Source organism: Hippoglossus stenolepis, chromosome 4 (assembly GCF_022539355.2).
Source record: "Hippoglossus stenolepis isolate QCI-W04-F060 chromosome 4, HSTE1.2, whole genome shotgun sequence".
In the NCBI taxonomy this organism is placed as follows: Eukaryota; Metazoa; Chordata; class Actinopteri; order Pleuronectiformes; family Pleuronectidae; genus Hippoglossus; species Hippoglossus stenolepis.
In genome coordinates, this window is record NC_061486.1 from 546522 (window position 1) to 568619 (window position 22098).

At 42.9% G+C, this 22098-nt stretch overlaps 4 protein-coding genes across 5 annotated transcripts in view; 2 read left to right on the forward strand and 2 right to left on the reverse strand.

Moving 5' to 3' along the window:
* The window catches only part of LOC118106630 (collagen alpha-1(I) chain), a 688934-nt gene that overhangs the window by 538744 nt on the left and 128092 nt on the right, over positions 1-22098 (reverse strand).
* Positions 3093-4324, forward strand: LOC118106007 (olfactory receptor 52K1-like). Its single transcript, XM_035154119.2, has one exon. It carries the CDS (start codon positions 3191-3193, stop codon positions 4142-4144), a length of 954 nt encoding a protein of 317 aa, XP_035010010.1. The 5' UTR covers positions 3093-3190; the 3' UTR covers positions 4145-4324.
* On the forward strand, positions 6737-7799 carry or55e1 (odorant receptor, family 55, subfamily E, member 1). Its single transcript, XM_035154118.2, has one exon. The coding sequence runs from the start codon at positions 6752-6754 to the stop codon at positions 7745-7747; it is 996 nt and encodes a 331-aa protein (XP_035010009.1). The 5' UTR covers positions 6737-6751; the 3' UTR covers positions 7748-7799.
* On the reverse strand, positions 8157-21254 carry arrb1 (arrestin, beta 1). Of its 2 annotated transcripts, none has more exons than XM_035154110.2 (16): positions 21097-21254; positions 17911-17941; positions 17744-17804; positions 17607-17651; positions 16647-16843; positions 15914-15973; positions 15732-15799; positions 15358-15493; positions 14723-14807; positions 14578-14650; positions 13552-13689; positions 13350-13433; positions 13241-13264; positions 13060-13130; positions 11880-11922; positions 8157-9750 (listed from the first exon to the last, which is right to left on the reverse strand). In XM_035154110.2, the coding sequence occupies exons 1-16, from the start codon at positions 21114-21116 to the stop codon at positions 9639-9641; spliced, it is 1248 nt and encodes a 415-aa protein (XP_035010001.1). In that variant the 5' UTR covers positions 21117-21254; the 3' UTR covers positions 8157-9638. The 2 variants fall into 2 exon arrangements, with proteins under 2 accessions (XP_035010001.1, XP_035009998.1); XM_035154107.2 differs by having other exon boundaries at positions 11880-11928.

The following is a 22098-nucleotide window of genomic DNA, read 5'->3' on the forward strand; positions in this document are numbered from 1 at the left end:
TCCACTTTCAGTTCGGGAGGCAGACACCATCTGTACGTTTAAGAGTAGGCTTAAACCCTTCCTTTACGATAAAGCTTATAGTTAGAGCCGGTCCAGGTTTGTCTTGGACATGAAACAAACATACAATCCATATAATTCAAATCTAAAATGATCTGATGTAACGTACCTGAAGCTCAGTGTTCTGCTGGGTCAGGAGTTTTACTTCAGCGTAGCAGACAACTTCTCCTCTGTCTCCCTGAGCTCCTTCTCCAACTCTCCCACTCTGGCTCTTGCTGTGTCCACAGGCTTGTCCATGGTGACCAAGTCGTCTCTGGTCTGACACAGCTGTGAGTCAGTAGAGATGATCTGCTCCTTCAGAGCCTCGTTCTCCTGGAGGGTTCGGTGGAGGGCCTGAGAGTTTTCAGACTGCTTTCGTCCAAGTGACTGAAAGATACAAATATACATATACCAGGTAAAAACACTGTCCCACCCTAACTTCAGACATATTCAAAGACACAGAGCTGAATGAACGTTAGTCATTGACACACGTCTACACAAAACTACAGTAAAGTAAGATGAAGAAATAAAAGACAATTGTGTTTTGAAGATAAAACTAAAAACAGTTTAACCTGAAGTCTCTCCTGCTTAGAACAAAACCTACTTTGTCTCTTGAGCAGCTGATCCTCTTCATGTGGGATGAACTGAATTTCCCTGGTGTGTGGATCAATAAAGAGAATCTTATCTTATCGTATGTTATCGTATGAACGCAGGGGATCCAGTGGAACACAGTTGTTGTAAAGTATATTTGCTGTGAAGCGCTGGTCTACTGACGTCGTCTGTTTTATTCCTTCTATGAGCACAAGTGGGTCAGTAGCGCTCCAGCAACGTCTCTCAAACTCAAACACAAATCCTTGTTGGAGAAAATAAAGACGACGACTGTACCCCTGCTCGACCTCGACCTGACCCTGAGTCAGCATGTTTTTATATCATCAAATAACTGATTCAAACCAAACTGATCAGAAACACTTGAACAAACATCAGCGAGTTGAAGACTTCAGTGTCAAGTTGTTTTTCATGTTCGTGTCGTCACCAGTGACGCGACGCCCTGAATCACATGATTTCATCCATGTGACGTGTGACAGATTATTTCTCCAGAAAGAGAATAAATCATCTGTGGACGACGAGGCTGTTTGTCTCAGTTTGTGTGGCTCAGTTTGTGTGGTTCAGTTTGTGTGGCTCAGTTTGTGTGGTTCAGTTTGTGTGGCTCAGTTTGTGTGGTTCAGTTTGTGTGACGCTGTTTCTCTGGGACTTTGTGTGAGTTCAACCTTCGTCTCCGCAGAGTGAAAGACGAGAGTTTCAGAGCCGACGGGGCAGAGTCGGAACGACAACATCGAACAGCTGCTGATGGTTTCTTCTTCACAAACCTTCAGTCTGACGAGCGTTTTCTAGATCTGACTTTTTTAAATGACATTTTATTATTTCAACATGATTTTGAAACATTTTGATAATTTTAATCTCTGTTGACTTTTGATTCTTTGTGAATTCGATGTGAAAATTGAGGAGAAACATGAGAAACATCTACAAACGTCAGCAGGTGAATTTATTATTTACACGTTGATTTTTCTTTCAGAGATAAATCCTTTTTTAGGATTTAAATTCTCAGATTTCACAGGTGAAGCTGTGAGTTTGTTCTGTGACACATTGAATAAACAAAATACAGGATTTTATTAAATGTTAAAATCCGACTGTTTAGTTTTTCTGAGTTTAAACAGTTCAGGTTTTTAGACGTCAGTGACATTTTCATGTCAGAGCTCAAATAATTGTTAAACAAGTTTAATGTTGTAAAAGGTTAGTTTTAAAGTTTTAATATTTGAGATTTAAATATTTAAACATTTACAGTTTTATCATTTTAAAGATTTAAAGTTTTATTGTTTTAAAAGAGTCAGTTAGTAACTAAAAGATTCGTCATCTGAATCTAAACTTGAAGAAGATAAATGTTGTTGGATCAGAATCAGAAATAAAACATGAGACTCAAAATGTAAAATATGGAACATTCATTTAATATCAAGTGTATTAAGTTACAATTTTCGATTTAATAATTTTACTTTATTTTAAAAGTGAAGCTTCATAATTGAATTTATAATTATATCTGTGTGCAGTGTGTTAAATATTATATTATATTATGATACATTGTGAATAATTGAATGTGTAAATAGCCTTGTAATGTTATTCAATTCTTCTTATTATTGTTACTATTATTATTATTATTATTATATGTAAGTATGTTCAAATAATATAATAATATAATTAAAAACGTTAAATTAAAGTAAATACGATTTTGAATAAAAACCATAAAATACAATTTCCACAAAATTAAACAGTTTAAAATGTGTATATACTTTAGTTCCTGTTGTGTTGATTCATCTATCAGATAATTAAATGTTTTATATAATGTTCAACATCATGTTGAATCAAATATAAAAGTTCTGCTGAAACTGAACATGTATTTATTCTGCTGGTCCAGAACCAGAACCAGGACCTGGGTTCATGTTGGTCAATGGTCAAAGTGTTGACTCAGCTTTATTTAAATTTGACCTTTTAACAGCAGCTGGATGAGAGTGAGTCTGATGTTTAGTGTGAACATGACAAAGTTTCCTCCTTCTCTCCCTGAGCGTCTGTTCTCTGTGACTCTGCTGAGTGGGTTCCATCTCCTGTGAGAAGAACTGACTGAGAGTCAGCTTCAACTGTCACAACCAGCTGCAGCTGAAGAGTGAAGCTGAACTGAGATCAGTTAGAAACACTCTGAAGTTATTAACAACCAGAGTTTATCTCCAATATTCAGCAGGAAACTTTGAAACATGAAGAATTCTGAACAGAGTTTGGTGGATTTGTTCCAGCTGCAGCTCTTCAGGGTCAGGAAGCAGAGGATCATGGGTAATATCCAGAGGGACGACTCAGTCAAGAGATTGATAAACTTTGTTTTTACATGAAAACACTTCATCAGACACAGAGTTATCACCTTGTGTGGCTGCAGGGGGCGCTGTTGCTCAGTAACTGTTACAGTGTTCATTCAAATATCAGTGTGTGTGTGTGCGCGCGTGTGCTGCGTTCACTAACAAACTAAGACGTCAGTGAATTTAAATAAAACGTTTTTTCAGACAGACTGAGCAGGACGCTGTCGGATGAGAGGACAAAGGAGACGAAGGAGACGATGGAGACGTTGAGCGATAACGTCTCTTCCCACCATCACTTCGTCCTCGGAGGCTTCAATGACCTCGGGGCGCTGAGGCCCGTCCTCTTCCTCCCTTTCTTCGTCATGTTGGTCGTGTCGCTGGTGGCGAACTCTCTGCTGCTGTACGTCATCATGTCCCAGAAGAGCCTCCACTCCCCGATGTACCTCCTCATCGCCGCCATGGCGTGCGTGGACCTGGGCCTCCCGCTGTTCTTTGTCCCCAACATGCTGCTGAACTTCCTGTTTGACTGGCGGGGGATCTCTCTGATTGGCTGTCTGGTCCAGATGTTCTCCGTCCACTTCCTCGGAGCTCTTCAGTCCACTCTGCTGCTCTGCATGGCGGTGGACCGATACTTTGCCATTTGCACGCCGCTCTACTACCACAAACGAACGTCTGTACCCAGGTTTCTGTGTTTTGTAATTCCTCTCGTGGTCAGAAACGTGCTCATGGTGTCGCTGGTCGTGATTCTGGCGGGAAACTTGTCCTTCTGCCTCAGTAACGTGATCGGTCACTGTTTCTGCGAGCACATGGCGCTGGTGGAGTTGGCGTGTGGCAACACGGCCGCCAACAGCATCGTGGGTTTGATCTCCGTGAGTCTGATTGCTGTGGTGGATTTCTTCTTCATCATCACCTCGTACGTGGTCATCTTCAGCTCCGTGATGCGTTCAGGGACATCAGGCGTTAAAGCTCTTCACACGTGTGTCACTCACATCGTGGTCATGGCCGTCAGCCTGACCATCGTCCTCACGGCCTTCCTGTCGTATCGCATCAGGAACAGTCTCCCTGCGTCAGTTCGCATCTTCTTGAGCATCATGTATCTGCTCTTTCCGAGCTGCTTCAACCCGATCATCTACGGCGTCAGAACCTCGGAGATACGACGTCACATCGTCAACATGCTAACACTCCGTCGCTGCGTCGCAGATCTCAGCTAAAGTTTTTATATTTTATTAAAAATTAAAATCAAACATCAACTTCATACAATACAGAGATGAGTTTTATCTAAATGATAAAAAACATTTCAAATAAATTTGTTTTTAAATAGTTTCGTGCCAAAAACAACTATAACGTTTACGACAAAAAACCCACAACATGAAATTCTCCTGTTTGTTCATGTTTTCAATTGATGGCAACATGTGTCCTGAGGGGGGCGCTACAGCTCAGTAAAAACAATAAACCATATAAATGTATATATGCATCTTGTTGAAAACATTTATTCTGTGTGTGTTTCTGTATTGTTTTCATATCACATGTTCACAATTTGTATAGAAACATTTTAATATAGATATTTTCTACATGATCGTAAAATATGATCATAGAATAAAAATGTAAAAAAAGAACAATTGTATAATAATAAAAATAATAATAATGAAAACAAATAACATTACTTTAATTTAAAATCATATATTCATATCACCTGGCCCTGAACGCAGCGGCCAGGTGACTTCAAGTGTCAGTGGAATCAGATCCAAAGGTTGTTGTGCCCCCTGCTGGCAGAGAAGCAGATGTGCAAGGAAGCCGTGAACAGAGGAGGATGATAAAGATGACATCATCTTCATCAGAGAGATTTAAATCATTAACAAGAGAAAAACAAACAGGAAGTGATGTGTTGTCAGTGTTTATCTGTTAAAGCGCCTGATTAGAGCTGAGAGTCCCTGAACGCACCACAGACCCACAGCTCATAATTAATCCCACAATCCTCGGAGGGAAACCCGACGCTCTGATTGGGCCTCGGGGCCAATTATCACCGAGGAGCCGCAGCAACAGAAAGTATCATTAAATCACTGATTCAAACCAACGGATCCGGAACTGGGACAAACACCAGAGAGACCAGAACGACCTGAAATGACAGAAACATCTTTTAAATTTAAATAAAGTTACGAGTGAATAAATGACATCACAACATAATAACATTATAACGTAAACATGGACGTCGCAGCAGAAACAAAGAGACAAACGAGGCGTCAGGAGGAAACAGGAAATGGATTCAACTTGAATTTCTCCTCTCAAGTCTAATTTGGTTTTCTGGACCAATCGGTGCGCTGCTGTGTTCGGGGTCATTTCTCCTGTGGGACGTTCGGACTTCAGCTATAAGACGAGCGGAGGGGGTGAAGAGCCGGACGACAGCAGGTAAGAGCATTTTCACCGTGTTTGTTTCCTTTGTTTCCAATGAAAACTGAGAAAAATACTGAACGCAACGTTTTATCGTCTACATCAAAACTGAAAATATTTAATGATTCTATAGTAAATTATCTTCAGCTGTATTTCTGTTGTATATTTATTTTTTATTTTAATTTAAAAATCAACAAAAGTTTCTTTCATTTACTCAAACATCTGAAATTAGTTGAGTATTTAATATTTTGAGTTTTTGTTATGATGATACAATAATAATCATGATAATAAAGTTTATATAAAACAGTTACAAGCTGCTTTACGAGTTAAAAATAAATTAACAATTAAACAGTTTGAAGATCAAACAACATAAAAGATCAAACAACATAAAAGCAGAAATATGAGAATAAAGTGTTTAAAAATGTGAAAAAGATTAAAAACTAAATATTCTGAAATTAGTAAAAAGTTAATCAGGAAAAAAACATTTTTAAAATATGAATTTAGATTTACCTCAGAGATTATTCTAGGTTAAAAATGTTTCAAACACTAAAGACTCTTAAAAGAGGATAAAGATTTAAAGGTTGTTAAAGATGTTCAGTCTCAGTTTCTCTGTTGACCACAATGTTCATGTCGTTAAAAAGGATTTTAATGTTTCACTCTTTTCTTATCTGAATTTTGATTTTATCACATGTTCTTCATTAGTTCAGTATTTTCATGTGATGAGGAATCAAATCATTATTTCTGCGTTGTGACAAATATTTGAAGTACAATGTTTATAAACATGTTTTTATATTCTAATATTGACCTGATTTACGTTTCTATTTGAATGTGTAATGTTTTTTGTCATTAACAAAAAACAATATTTATTTTTCATGTTTTAATGTTTTGACTCAAAAATATTTTTATAGATTTTAAACTTTTTTTTCTCTAAACAGAAATTATAAGTTATATTTACAAATTTATATAAATATATACAAAATATTTTATATACAGTGCCATGAAACCAAAATACGCGCACACACACACACACACACACACACACACACACACACACACACACACACACACACACACACACACACACACACACACACAGGGTCATGTGACCACAACAGACACTGTGAAATAATCTTATCTCACTTTTCTCTGTGTTGTTGTAAAAACTGGGGAAATAAAGCTGCTTGTTTGTTTCTGTTCATTTTGATTCACGTGAGAAAACAGTTTGTTTGTTTCATGTGTTTATGTTGTTGTTGCACAAACATAAAACATCGTTAGCTTTTCACACAGAAGTGATGAATCTTATTATATAAATATTATCTGTCAGTTTCAATACAATGAGTACAAACTGTAAAGCTTTGTTCTTCCTGCTCGTTAGTTTGCGTCAGTGTTGAATTCTCTCTGTCTAACCTGTCTCAGGTGAAGCTGCCGCCATGTTGGATTCATCACCGAGTTGGAACATCTCCCACAACACCTTCGTGCTCCGAGGTTTTCCAGAGCTGCAGCGACAGCGCCGCCTGCTGGCGCTGCCCTTCTTTGCCTCGTATGTGTCCGTGCTGCTGGGAAACTCTGTGCTGGTGCACGTGATCCGTCGCGTTGAGAGTCTGCACAGCCCCATGTACCTGCTCATCTGCACGCTCTGCGTGGTCGACATCCTGGTGGTGACCGCCATCATCCCCAACACGCTGCTCGGCCTCCTGTTTGACTGGAACGAGATCTCATTGGCCGGCTGCCTGACTCAGATGTTCTTCACTCACTTCCTGTCCTCGGTGGAGTCAACGCTGCTGCTGGCGATGGCGTTGGACCGTTACGTGGCCATCTGTCACCCGCTGCGCTACGCTGACATCATTGACTCCTCTATGTTCGTGCAGCTGCTGCTCTTCACTCTGGTCCGCAGCGGCTCCATCATGGCGACGCTGGTCGGTTTGGCAGGTTCACTGTGGTTCTGCGACTCCAACGTCATCCGGCACTGCTACTGCGACCACATGGCGCTGGTGAGTCTGGCGTGCGACAACACGCAGAAAAACAGCACAGTGGGCCTCGTCGTGATCGTTTGCTTTGCGGGCGTCGACATTTCGCTCATCATCCTCTCCTACATGAAGATCCTGAGCGTGGTCTTACGAGCGGCGGCGGCCGGTGAGGACCGCTGGAAGGCGTTTCACACCTGCGGCACTCACCTGATCGTCATGATGTGTTTCTACCTGGTGGGCAGCGTCACCTTCCTTTCTCACAACCTCAACATCCACGTTCCCACGGAGGTCAACACCTTCATGGGACTCGTGTACATTCTGTTCCCTGCCACCGTCAACCCCGTCATCTACGGCGTTCGGACTAAAGAAATACGAAAAGGGTTTTTAAGGATTTTTAAACTCAGAGAAAAGAAACTAACGGAAACTAAAGTTTTTCCTTCAGGACAAAGACACACGTGACGTAAAATGTTATCAATAAATGTTTTCACTTCTTCACTCAAAGTTTTTTAAAGGTTAATCACACATCAGTCATTTAAAGGAAACATGTTCTTTATGATCATGTGAAAGTTTGTTTTCTGACACGGTCACATGACGAAGAAACGCTTCAGCTGCGTCGTCTCAACCAATCATGACCTCAAACACATGGAATCTGTCCTGCAGGGGGCGACAGAGTCACGCAGCAGGTTCATCCTCGAGCAGAAAGTTAAGACGATCGATTGAGACTCGTTAAAACATTCAACTGTGGACGTTCATGTTCGTGACCCGGATCTCATCCGTCACAGAAAAATAAAAATATAAATATAATCTTTACTAAAAAATAGATTTCGGTTAAAACTCTTTAAGAATGATCCACCATGAAACGAAAAGGTTTTACCCACAAACGTCTTTTTATTAAAGATGTACACAGCTGTCCTCTTGGCCCTTTCAAAATAAAAGCCAATGAAAATTATTTTAGAAATAATTACACTATTTTGTGAGTTTTGGATCTTTGTCCTGTGTTTGGGCCACACACACACACACACACACACACACACACACACACACACACACACAAAGGGACGTTTCACACGTTTTATTTTGAAGGTTCAAATATACTTCTGTTTTGTAAAATAAATGTTCAATAATATTTCTTCTCCAAAGGACCATTCTGTTTTTATCATCAATAAAACATCATTTTCCAAACCACTTATCAGTTCAATCCGACAGGTTGTCATGACAACTAGGACAGAAACAATGAGACGTTGTGAAAACGTTACAAATATCACAAGTTGACAAAAACATTCACAGTTTCTTTTAAATAAAGTTTTAACACGTTACGTCTTAAGTTCAAAAGTGTTTGGAGACTTTGTTAAATTAAAAACACCAGCAGCTTAACTTTGTCAAAATAAAATCCAGTTTAAATTGATTTAAATCTAAATTTAAAGAATAATTCAACAACATGAATCCAACAAATTTCAGAATAAAACACAGAGGTTTAAGGCCTCAGATAAACTGGATGTTTTCATGAACATTATGCTTCATTAGTGTAATTGTTCACGTACTCTCGTGTATTACTTGTGTTACTGGAGTATTCCACTAGAGGGCGCACCACAGACGTATTCAACCGAAGCACCATGAGGTCGCCATGATGCGTTCACAGTCAACTCAGGGACACGAGATTCCACCTGGAACATGAACGATTCATTTCATGACACATAAGAGCAGCTGCTGCTCGTCGAAGTGAACGCAGCGTCTGAAACTGACAATGTTTTGGAAAATGATTGACATAAAAACATCAAAGCACATACACACCTTTGTTCCTTTAACCATCGTCAATAAAGTTTGATTATTCATAACATTAATAAATGAAGTTTCATGCAAAGGAGGCCTCCGCTTCCTGTCAGCTGATCGGATACTTCAAAGTCCTCTCAGCAAGTCGGGACGTCTCAGATGTCTCTGCCTCTGGAGGCTGACGTCCATGTTGTGGCTCGAAGTGGCAAATCGTCCCACGCCAACCAAAGACCCTCTGGTACGACACATCGAAACTAATCTGAACACAACGTTACTCCTGTTCGATCCCTAATGGAAACACGTAGAACAAAGTGAGGCATGCTACGAGCCGTCGTCACGACGACGACACTGCCGCGTCAACACATCAGCCCAGTAGTGGAGAGCTGCTCGTCTGAAAGCAGGACTGGTGTCTGTGGTATTCTAGCATTTTACACCCCGGCAGGACGCAGAGAAGACGAACATGAACGAGAACACAATAACACGCCACCGCCAGATGTTGACAGGGTCCAGACTGTTACAGCTAAACGTGACCTCCGGCAGCTCCAACTACCAACGGCAGCGACGCTGATGCTCCTCGTCTTTATCTGTCGTTGAGTTTGGGCGAGTCCACCGGCTCCTCGTCTTCGTCCTTATCGTTTTTTGGCCCAATCAGCCGCTGGCGGGCAAAGTCTTCGAAGATGATGTCATCATCACTGGGGGGTTGGGGGGTGGGGGGATTGAATGTTGATTGATTAAAAATAAGAAAAGAGACGAGTGAGAACAGGAATCACTGTGAATCTGAGGCTCCGCCCACCCTGATACGTTATAGGTAAAACTCATCACTGTTGCCATGGTTACGCCTGCTGCAGTTTCCAGCCTCTGAATCAGAGACTTGTGTGAACTGATCTCGTTTCAGTTTGAAAACTCTGGGTTTGTGTTTGAGTCTGAACAGAAACTGAGACTTTAGTAAACGATGACACGTTCTCTTCCTGATTGGTTCTTATCAGTCACGTGACTCGACGACCAGCGGTGAACACAAAGCGTCGCTAACACTTCCTGTCAGTAACACTTCCTGTTTCTAACACTTCCTGTCAGTAACACTTCCTGTTTCTAACACTTCCTGTCAGTAACAGTTCCACCTCGTCGTCCCTGCTCTGACTCTTCACCTTCACTGCTCCTCCTTCAGAGGAGTTTCTGTTACTAAGCAAGACAATCTACTTCCTGTTTACATCACATGACCAGTAACATGTGAATCTGTTCAAACCAGCGACTGGTTGATAAAAAATGTGTTTATGAACAGGAGACATCACATGTGATTCAGTTCTTGGCTCTGATTGGTTGTTGCTGTGCTCTGCTGATGCGTATTGGTCAGTGATGTCATGTTGGTGTGGAGGCAGATTTACGTGAGATGGACGTGGTCATGTGACTGATCTTAACACAAACATCATGAAGGTCAAAGGTCAGATTCACTGTGAAACTGGAGAAGTGTGGACGTGAACAGAGTCATGTGATTGTAACCTGAATGTTCGACAGGAAGTAGAGTCAACATGGGATCAGGTGACAAGTTATCGTCACATTCATCCTTCCTACTATTTTCTGTCACTAAGCAACCAACCACTATCTAACGCTCAACTTTCATTTGTTGTGATTTGAGTTCATGTTTGTTTGTTTCATCACTGAGTGAAGAGACTAAAGCCCAATTCATGCTTCTGCGTCAAAGCTACATCGTAGCCTACGTGTAGACGTGTACCGTAGGCAGAGCGCTGCATCGTACGCAGAGCGCTGCATCGTACGCAGAGCGCTGCATCGTACGCAGAGCGCTGCATCGTACGCAGAGCGCTGCATCGTACGCAGAGCGCTGCATCGTACGCAGAGCGCTGCATCGTACGCAGAGCGCTGCATCGTCACAGAGCGCTGCATCGTGCGAAAGCGCTGCATCGTGCGCAGAGCGCTGCATCGTATGCAGAGCGCTGCATCGTACGCAGAGCGCTGCATCGTACGCAGAGCGCTGCATCGTACGCAGAGCGCTGCATCGTACGCAGAGCGCTGCATCGTACGCAGAGCGCTGCATCGTACGCAGAGCGCTACACGGCAGGCAGAGCGCTGCATCGTACGCAGACCCTGCATCGTCATAGGCGCTGCATCGTATGCAGAGCGCTGCATCGTACGCAGAGCGCTGCATCGGCGCAGAGCCTTCATCGTGCGCAGCGCCGTGCGCAGGCGCTACACCTCCCCAGAAATGTAACTATGCCAACAACACAGACAACAAGAGCTGTGATTGGTCCGCTTAGTAGCGTTACATCTCCGGCAGACTCAGCGCCATTTTTGAGTTGAAGAAGCGAACACGGAAGACGTCTTTATTTTCTTTGTTGCAGTTATTTAGAAAAAAGAATTGCTCTTCTACATCTCTCAGCTCCAACACAATCCTCTTAGCAACAGTCTTGTTCTGAAGTAAACAAATGCAGAAAATCTACTGCCACTGGTGTTTCGGGGGAATGCTCGGCCCCGTGTGAAGCTACGACGTAGCCTCGAGTATGAAGCATGAATCAGGCTGAAACGTTTCCACTGTGAACAATCAGAATAGATAAGGATGAGTTGAAAGCTGCAGCTCATCACATCACGATGTGTTGTTACGTATGAAAAGTGCAGAGCTGCTCATTTCCTGCTGCTGAGGCATTAAGACACATTAAGACAGAGACTCTGGAGACGAGTCCATCACATTAATGCTGCAGAGGAAACACTCTGCTGTCATGGTTACTGACGAGGACGACGAGCCAATCAGGTCACAGAGGAGAGAGGGAGGGGGGGAGAGAGAGAGAGAGAGAGAGTGAACTCTACTTACTTTGTGTCAAACTCGATGAGGTTTGTATCGACCGGAGCTTCATCTGCAGCTGAGAGGAAAAGAGAGAGAGAGAGAGAGAGAGAGAGAGAGAGAGAGAGAGAGAGAGAGAGAGAGAGAGAGAGAGAGAGACAGAGAGAGAGACAGAGAGAGAGAGAGAGACAGAGAGAGAGAGAGAGAGAGAGAGAGAGAGAGAGACAGAGAGAGAGAGAGAGAGCAGAGAGAGAGAGAGAGAGAGACAGAGAGAGAGAGAGAGAGACAGAGAGAGAGAGAGAGACAGAGAGAGAGAGAGAGAGAGAGAGACAGAGAGAGAGACAGAGAGAGAGAGAGAGAGAGACAGAGAGAGAGAGAGAGGAGAGAGAGAGAGAGAGAGAGAGAGAGAGAGAGAGAGACAGAGAGAGAGAGAGAGAGAGACAGAGAGAGAGAGAGAGAGAGGAGCAGAGAGAGAGAGAGAGAGAGAGAGAGAGAGACAGAGAGAGAGAGAGAGAGAGAGAGAGAGAGAGAGAGAGAGAGAGAGAGAGAGAGAGAGAGAGAGAGAGAGAGAGACAGAGAGAGAGAGAGAGAGAGAGAGAGAGAGAGAGAGAGAGAGAGAGAGAGAGAGAGAGAGAGAGAGAGAGAGAGAGACAGAGAGAGAGAGAGACAGAGAGAGAGAGAGATTATATTTACATACTTTATATCTGAATACTTTATATTTACATACCTTATATCTGAATACTTTATATTTACATACTTTATATCTGAATACTTTATATTTACATACTTTATATCTGAATACTTTATATTTACATACTTTATATCTGAATACTTTATATTTACGTTTATGTTTTTACAGTAGCCCAGACTGGACAAACTAAACCTTATGACAACTGAAGCTACCACAGGTTCTCTGTCATGTTTGGAGGGGTTCAGCTGCAACATGAAACTTCACCACTAGATGTCACTAAATTCTACAAACTGTACCTTTAACAAGGAAACAAGGTAGAAATGTTATGAGATTAAACGAGAAATAACCTTGTGAGAATAATCTGTGTGTGTGTGTCAGTGCCTCAGTGTGTGTCTCTGTGTGTGTGTGTGTGTGTGTGTGTGTGTGTGTGTGTGTGTGTGTGTGTCTGTGTGTGTGTGTGTGTGTGTGTGTGTGTGTGTCTGTCTCAGTGTGTGTGTGTGTGTCTCCGTGTGTCCTCACCGTCTCTGTACAAACTCTCCTCTAACGGTTTCTGGTGCATTAATGTAAACGGCAGCTCGACTGAGACGTCGCTGAAAAACACAAGTTTTGTATTAAAGTCATTGAAGTGATCAGTGGTGCGTTCAGGGTCCCTCTGTAAGTCTCAGTGTTTGGATCAGACGTGGTGAGGATCAGACGTTACCTCGCCGCCAGGTCTCCCAGGAGCCTGAAACACACAGGGGACACGTTGAGCTTCTCAGTTTGAGTTTCTACTCGTGACTTGAGTTAAATGATGAGTTTCAGGCACTGACCCTCCTCGAGACACCACCAGCTTCACCTTGACTTTGTACGATACGATGATACCGAGGATCTCCTTATTGGCTCCTTCTCTCAACCTGCTCAACACACAACATATTCAGCTCGACCAATCGCACTGCTCGGTTGTAACAGCTGTATCAGGACTTTAAACCCCTCCCACAGGCCGCGAGGACATGGCAGGTGAGCTGGACTCACAGTGTGCTGGACGCCAGGTTGGTGTCCTCGTGCTTCAGCTTCCCGTCCAGAGCGAGGCCTCTTTTCTCTCGGTTATTGGCGAGAAACGGTGTGAGGGTGAAGACTTTACAGAAGGTTGAACTGGGAGCAACGACGTCACTGACGAGCAGGACAGGACATTTGAGGAAACATAAAACGATATTTTATCAGGATGTTTCCGTTTGTAGTCGTGTTTTATGTTGAGTCAGTTTCATGTGTTCGTTCCTCCGTGGCGGTGACACCTAGTGGCCAGAGGCATGAAGTCTTTACGCATTGTCATCCGTCTGCTCCATCGTTGTGAACGTGAGAACGCTTTCAAGAAGTTCTTTGGTTTTGGTGCAAACTTTCCCTGAGACTCACAGATGAACTGATTAGATTGAGGAGGTGATTCTAGTTTGTGTTTTCATAACTTGAGCATTAAATCAATAAAACACTTCAATTAAATGATAAATCTCCAAAACAAGGAGTGTGAGAAACAGTTTCTATTCTTGATGAATTTATTTTCAGGTGAGGTTTGGATCAGATCGGTTAATTCATCCAAATCTTTGGGAAAAAGACGCTCTGTCTACAGACACTGCTTCCTGCTCCCCAGTGGACGAACTGAGTTTTAATTGGTTTATGATCTTTCCTCTTGCACTCAGGACAAACTCAAGCACTTGTATCCACCATCAGCGTCTGCGAGGCTGGTTTCAAACACTGCAGGGTTTATGACCTATACTGCAGCCAGCCACTAGGTGGCGATCGAGACACTTTGGCTTCATTTTAAGGAGCTGTCATATCGTCCATCTATATTCAACATTTTGATGCGTGGACGCTGATAGTGACTGAAAATAAACAAAGAACTGTCGCTGGAAACATCCTGAGTAGGTTGTGACCCTTGAGACAAGCAATCGACGTTACCATGACAACTGGTCACGTGAGCTGAGGATTGGTGAACAGCTGTTGGACCATGTGTTTGTTTCTGTAAAGATCGTTGACGTTCTGCTGTCGAAGGAGAACGAGACTCACTCTGACTCCTCGGTGGCCACTGGACATTTGTACTGAGCTGTGTTGAAGAGGCAGATGTCTGCGTACTGTCGCACTGTGGAAACACACATCAGACGTTAATACACACAACTACACAACACACACACACACTCAGGCAGGAGAGTACCTGAGATCTTCATCTTCTTCACCGTCTTGTTTGTGTTGTTGGTGACGTGAACGTTGACACTGATGGGTTCTCCGTGGTAATAGATCTAAGAACATAAACACGTAAATATTCTTCCTTCAATATTTTTGCCCCATTTCAATAACTATATTTTTTGTCTTCTTTCTTTCTTATTTGTTTATATTCAATTTCTTTATTAAAATTTTTTTTTTTCATTTCATCAGCTACGTCTCTGTTTGCTAATGATGTGATTATATTACGATTAAATTGATTAAACTAATGATGGGATCTTATTCAAATTAAAACGGAGGGAATCAAGCTAACTGCTAACTGTCTTTATATCTATATATATTTATTTATCTATATTATCAATACATCTTATAGTTATTGTCTAATAGTTGATCAGTTGTTTCCTGTTGAACAACAAAGAACAAAAAAGAAAAACAACATTTGAGTTTAGTGTCGGATGATAAAGCAGCGAAAACATTCTCATTTCGGAAAATTACCATTTAACTTTTGACATATTTGTTTGAATCAATAATCAATACTAATGTTAAATGAAATGTCAGCTTGTTTGTGTGATATATATTTATATTTTTTCTTCTTTCTTCTAGAAAGGCTAAGGTGAGGACGCTCACTTCTTTGTCCAGAGACGCCTCCAGGTGCAGAGGTTTGTCCGACATCAGGAACTGTCTGGTAGTTTCTGCTGTGGGTTGAGGACCAGGTTTCTCTGGAGCGTACTGAACCTTCCGGATCACCAGACGCACAGAGTTCCTACAACACAGCGCTCAGTTACCATCTAATCCTCGTGACACGATGGTGACGTGTGCGTTTGGATTTCATGACCACGGAGATGTTTAAATTCAGTGTGGATGTTTGGATTATTGTGGTTTTATTGGTGGTGAGGTGATCCTCTCTCTCTCTGCAGGAAGCTGCTAATGCACAACTCATTTCACTTTCATTCATAATTCATCCCCCTGCTCCGTCCAGGGTCGGACTGACTCACTTTTACCTTTTGTGGATCTTTTCTTCAACGTTTTCTGCACAGAAAGCTTTCACCTCGAAGTCGACTCCGCAGGCCTGAGGTCAGAGAGAAATCCGTTTACCATGAGAGCTGATGATGAGTTCATTTAAAAACCATCTTCAGGGAGGGGGTGTTATAATTAATGTTCACAAAGATGTGAGCATCTCTACCTTCCCAGTGTCCTCTGGTCCCGGCTGCAGGGTGACGGAGCACGGCAGGTTCACAGGAATCTGGAAACACATCTTTGACTCTGAGCTGCGGATATCACTCATGTCATCCAACACTTTTTATTGTATTATCTGTATCTTTAGGGCAGTCTCTTCTCTGTCCTTTTTAAAATCAGGACATAATATTCCTGTTTGCAGCGCAGCTCAAGAACTGAGCTCATCAACAGTAAAAGCCGATTCACATAAAAAAGAATCGTGTGCTTCAGTTTCTCATATAAATTAAATATGAATTAAATCCAGTTCACAGACTCTGGTAAACAAGTCCTTCCTCTGAGGAGCTGCTGCCCCCGGACCTTCTCAGGCACAACAAGGCTAATGCTAATGCTAAACTTCTTCACGTGGTCAACATTAAAGATGTGAGGTGTGTGAGCAGCATTTTAAATTTAAGGTTAAGTATTTTATCACATTACTTTGCTGCTGAGTAATTAGTAAAGTAATGAATTACTTTTTCAGTGAGTTTTCTGAACCGTTTGTTGATAAGATAAAATAAAACTGAGTTTTACTCCATAATAATGTTTTCAATGAACAATTTAGACTTTAGCTTCTTTGTTCAACAGAAATTGAGTTTGAAGAAAAACAGGTTGTATAATCAAAGTATTGATTTGTTGTATTCAGGTTTAGTATCATCCCGGCCTATTGGGCAGATGATGTGGATGAAGCTCGGCGGACTCGATACCTCGAAGGTGAACGGGTAGGCGTGTTCTCCCAGCTTTTTAATCAGGCGCTCCTGAAGTCGAGTCAGGCTCTTCTTCTCCTCCGGCAGCGGAGGAAACGCTTGGATGTTAGCCACAAACAGGTCCTTACGAAATGTCAACCCGAGGACGTCCAAATCCTCACGACCATAACGGAACGCACACGTCAGAGTCACAAACACTGAGGAAGAAAAGACACAAAATCCTTTTCTGTTACAGGATCCATTACTTTGAGAAATATTTTGATGGAGTGAGGATCTTTGTGCTAAGCTAGGCTAAGTATATCCTAGACTTACTGAATGATAAAGAGCAGGGGCTCCAGGACACTTCCGTGTGTAACTCCACTAATTACTAATAAACTAAATAAATCTAAAAGATTGATATAAGATACAACAGCAAAAAATAAAACCAAACATAAATATATTTTGGCCTGTGATTCATGAATGTTTTAACATTTTCAGACTAGAACTATTCCTCCTGTATCTCTGATCTCGGCTCTAATTATTTTACTGTAGATGAAGAAAGAGTGTCATTAGCATAAAAGTGAATAGAGAGATTACATTATTTTTAGGGATTATGTGGCCAAACAGAGAGATGAATAAAAAATAAATATTAGTAAGTAAATAAGTAATGAAAGATTGGACTAAATGAATCTCAGTCGGAGGAACATAGGATTTTTAGGTTGAATACACACTCACGTATTCTGACTATTCTTAAGAGTCTGTAATAACCAAACAGCCAGAAACAGGTCACAGAGTCAGAGGCCGATTGTTTGGGAGGAAAATGTCTCCTGTGTTCAAAGCAGCAGTTTTCTGAGTCGGCCACCAGGAGGACAGCAAAGTTAACAAAGAAACAAAGATCCGTCCATCCAGATTCTATTCATGCAAAAAATAAACAACATACCATCAACAAACATGGTAAAGTTTTGGGTTTAGAATTCTCACCTTTCCTTTCCTTCAGGTACTCCGGGTCGATCAGGACGACTCCATCTGCAGGAGAAAAACAATCCCAAATTCAACAAACAGGCAGAAGACCATGAGGATTTGCTCGTGAGTACGAACCCTCAGAATGAAGATCTCACCCACGGGCTCCACCAGGTCCACGTGGTCCACAAAGTCTCTCTTCCCCAGATAGACGGTGAGCTGAGGGAGGACCACAACTGTGAGGTTATCCAATCAGCTGCTAGAACTGTGAGCAGCCAATCAGAATACAGAACTTTACATTAACATGGAGAACATCAGGACTCACCTTTCCATTGGGACTCGCTTTCTTAAACACCCTGAAATCAAACAGAGACAGAAACCGCTCAGTGAAGCTTTATATTTGTTGACCTTTGACCTTTAGTCTTGTGGACTTGTTTACGTGTCTAAATTCACACGCACGACACCTGAAGTTGTCGTGCAAGACCTTAATTGACATCTAGTGGTGAAGTTATAAATAACATATTGTTCACAGCTCATCCACACCGGCGTCGGCCCTCATCACCAGAAGCTCTGGAACCTCCTCGTGTTTCCAAGTGGACGTCTTCGTCTTCTACGTGTACGGCTCCTCTTCTTCATCCTGAGATGTTTGTGTTCTTCCAGTTTCACGTCCGTCACGTGTTAGAAACCTCATCAACACGTCCACTCGCTCACTGGGAAGCTTCCACACATTGTCCTGCTGTTTCCTCACATGGACTCACTCTGACATGTTACACACATTTTACCAGGAGGCTGCAGGAGAAGATCCAGAACATGTCCAGAGACACTGACTCAGACATTTGTTCTCACACACAGAACCTGCAGAACATGTGAGGAACACGTCAGGAACACGTCAGGAACATGTGAGGAACACGTCAGGAACACGTCAGGAACACGTCAGGAACATGTGAGGAACACGTCAGGAACACGTCAGGAACACGTCAGAACACAAGGTTCAGTCGAATGCTGCCTGACGTTATTTTACAACCCCCACTCCCCCCCACTGTGTAATAAATTAGCTGCTGTGGCTCCATTAGCTTTCAGCTTCCTCCTGAACAGAGCTTCATCAATCAGCAGCATCAGGACGCTGTTTTACCGGAAACCGCCGGGACTCCTGGGAGCTCGCTCAGCACGCGATTACATGCTCACCATCATCTCTGCAATTAGTGAGATTAAATGTTAACGACCCAAAGTCACAAATCAAATATAAAACAACGAATAAGCCAGAGTTAATGTTTGTTTAGTCACTTTACGACATTTATAATTTTTAAACTGAAGATATGAAATGGAAAATCCTCAAAACACAAATGTAGAAAGGTTCATGTTAAACTTTTCGAGTAGAAGTTACTAGAAAAGTTTTCATCGTCAGGTTGTGACCAAAGTTGATCAATAAAATGAGTTCATTTTCATTTTTCTCCATAAAGATCCATTAAACACAGTGAAGTCGTGCTGGTTCTGCAGATGTTTCAGTGACAGTCAGACGGACTCAAACAGACAAAGACTCATCACTCCTCACACTAACTGCTCTGTCACCATGGTAACCCGTCTTCAGGAACCAACATCATGTTCTCTGAAGCTGTGGTTCCCAGCTGTATCATCGTATCTTCAGAATCTGACTGAACAACCGGGTCAGTAACACTTTGATTCTCCATGTTGTTCTACTCTGGGAGCTGAGGCTGATTCCTCTCTTCCTGAAGGAGGTCATGTGACAGGAGACGAATCAGAGAAGACTACGTCATGACTGAAAAGAACCAATCAGCAAGTATTGAGCGTCTACGTCATCGTTTCCAAACATCTCAGTTTCTGTTCATCCAATCGGAAACTCAGCTTCTGAGTTTTTCAAACTAAAACTGGTCCAGCAGCGTTCACACACGTCTCTGGTTTGTTGTCTCTAAAACTCAGAGTTTTGTGGACGTCAGACGAATCAGCAGCGGAGTCGATGTTATTTAAGATGAAGTGTGGGAAGGTTTGAAGGTCTGAGGCCCCCCCCCCTCAGGCGTTCAGTATCAGGGGAGTCTTCAGTCGACAGCGAGCTGACACAACAATCTTGTATCGATCATCAGTCGGTGTTCCCTCGGTGTCAGAGCGTCCTGATCGATCGCAGCAGATTCACAAACGCTGTCCAGACGTCCAGGCTTTACAAACACATCTGGATTCAATAAACAGCTGGAGACGGACTCAGACTCTGATGTCAGAGCATCAGAGAATCTACAGAGAGTTGATGGTTCTGTCACTTCTCCCTGACTTTAACCACACACTGTAAAGAAAGATTCGTCTCCACTTCCTGAAATGAAGCTAAAATGCTGCCATCTTGTGGTCATCTACAGTCACTGTGTGCAGGCGTGACTGTGGGGTGGAGCCGGGGAATCAAGGCCCCGCCCACACATGCTCTCGTCTCTGAACGACTTGTTGCTTTGTGTGTGTGTGTGTGTGTGTGTGTGTGTGTGTGTGTGTGTGTGTGTGTGATGAGTGTGTGTGTGTGTGTGTGTGTGTGTGTGTATGAGTGTGTGTGTGTGTGTGTATGAGTGTGAGTGTGTGTGTGTGTGTGTGTGTGTGTGTGTGTGTGTGTGTGAGTGTGTGTGTGAGTGTGTGTGTGTGTGTGGGTCTGTGTGTGTGTGTGGGTGTGTCTGTGTGGGTCTGTGTGTGTCTGTGTGTGTCTATGAGTCTGTGTGTGTCTGTGTGTGTGTGTGTGTGTTTCCTGGGCTGATGGACTGTGTGAGCTGCTCTGTTTGTTGCTGTGATCTAACTCAGCTCATTAACATTCTACTGACACAACACACTCATCATTCAGCCACAGACACACAAACTTACACTGATACACACAAACACACTAATAGTCACACACTCTGATACACACTCACGCTCCTGAAACGGAACGGACTCGTTTCAGACACGTGAGTTCCACACAGAATGAAGCTGAACAGCTGATCACGTCAACATGAAGAGTTTGTGGGTTTGTTTACATTCTCTGATTGGTTTGTTTACAGTTTTAGATGCATTCTGATTGGTTAGTTTGTTTTTGTGTGTTTGTGGTAAGTTGAGACACATCGATGTCTACGACAATCCACAGTCCAGAGGGTGGACATGTGATCAGTGGACAGACTGGTCTCAGAACTGGTCTCAGAACTGGTGTCTGGTCCATGTTCGGGAAAAATAACAACTTCCATTCATTTTTACACTGAAGAGGAGAAATGAGTAACAGATGAGTAATAGATTACATTTATCTGTCCTTTCAAAGTAAAATGACAGCTTAAAAAAGAAGAAACATCAATATGCTGCTCAGAGACGTCACAGAGAGGTTCTGACAGAACGTTACATAACGTTACCACAACACAACACACACACACTCGCACACCTCCCCTCTGTTTTTAAAGGTTCTGTGAGGAACCAGCAGCAGATATGAAGGAATCATAACACACACACACACACACACACACACACACACACACACACACACACACATACACACACTTACCTGGTTCCTTTATCTCCCATCCTGACGACGCCAACGAGTCGACAGCAGCTGGACAGAGAGATGATGGAGGAGGAGGATGGAGGGATGCCGTCACCGTGGAAACTGAGGGTAGGATGTCTCTCTCTTCCTCTCTCTCTCTCAGGAAGTCGTCGTAATGCCGTCAGATTCTCAACCGCCCCCTCCTTAACTCTCCCTCCCTGCCTATGTCTCTCTCTGTCTCTCTCTCTCTCTCTCTCTCTCTCTCCCCTCCTGCCTATGTCTCTCTCTCTCTCTCTCTCTCTCTCTCTCTCTCTTCCTTCCTCTCTCTCTCTCTCTCTCTCTCTCTCTCTCCTCCCTCTCTCTCTCTCTCTCTCTCTCTCTCTCTCTCTCCCTTGCCTATGTCTCTCTCTCTCTCTCTCTCTCTCTCTCTAGTCTCTCTCTCTCTCTCTCTCTCTCTCTGTCTCTCTCTCTCTCTCTCTCTGTCTCTCTCTGCTCTCTCTCTCTCTCTCTCTGTCTCTCTCTCTCTCTCTCTCTCTCTCTGTCTCTCTCTCTCTCTCTCTCTGCCTCTGTCTCTCTCTCTGTCTCTCTCTCTCTCTCCTCTCTCTCTCTCCTCTGTCTCCTCTTCCTCTCCTCTCTCTCTCTCTCTCTCTCTCTCTCTCTGCCTCTGTCTCTCTCTCTCTCTCTCTCTCTCTCTCTCTCTCTCTCTCTCTCTCTCTCTCTCTGTCTCTCTCTCTCTCTCTCTCTCTCTCTCTGTCTCTCTCTCTGTCTCTCTCTCTCTCTCTCTCTCTCTCTCTCTCTTCTCTCTCTCTCTCTCTCTCTCTCTCTCTCTCTCTCTCTCTCTCTCTCTCTCTCCCTGCCTATTCTCTCTCTCCCTCTCTCTCTCTCTCTCTCTCTCTCTCTCTCTCTCTCTCTCTCTCTCTCTCTCTCTCTCTCTCTCTCTCTCTCTCTCTCTCTCTCTCTCTCTCTCTCTCTCTCTCTCTCTCTCTCTCTCTCTCATTATTAGTTAATGTGTTAAAACATAAA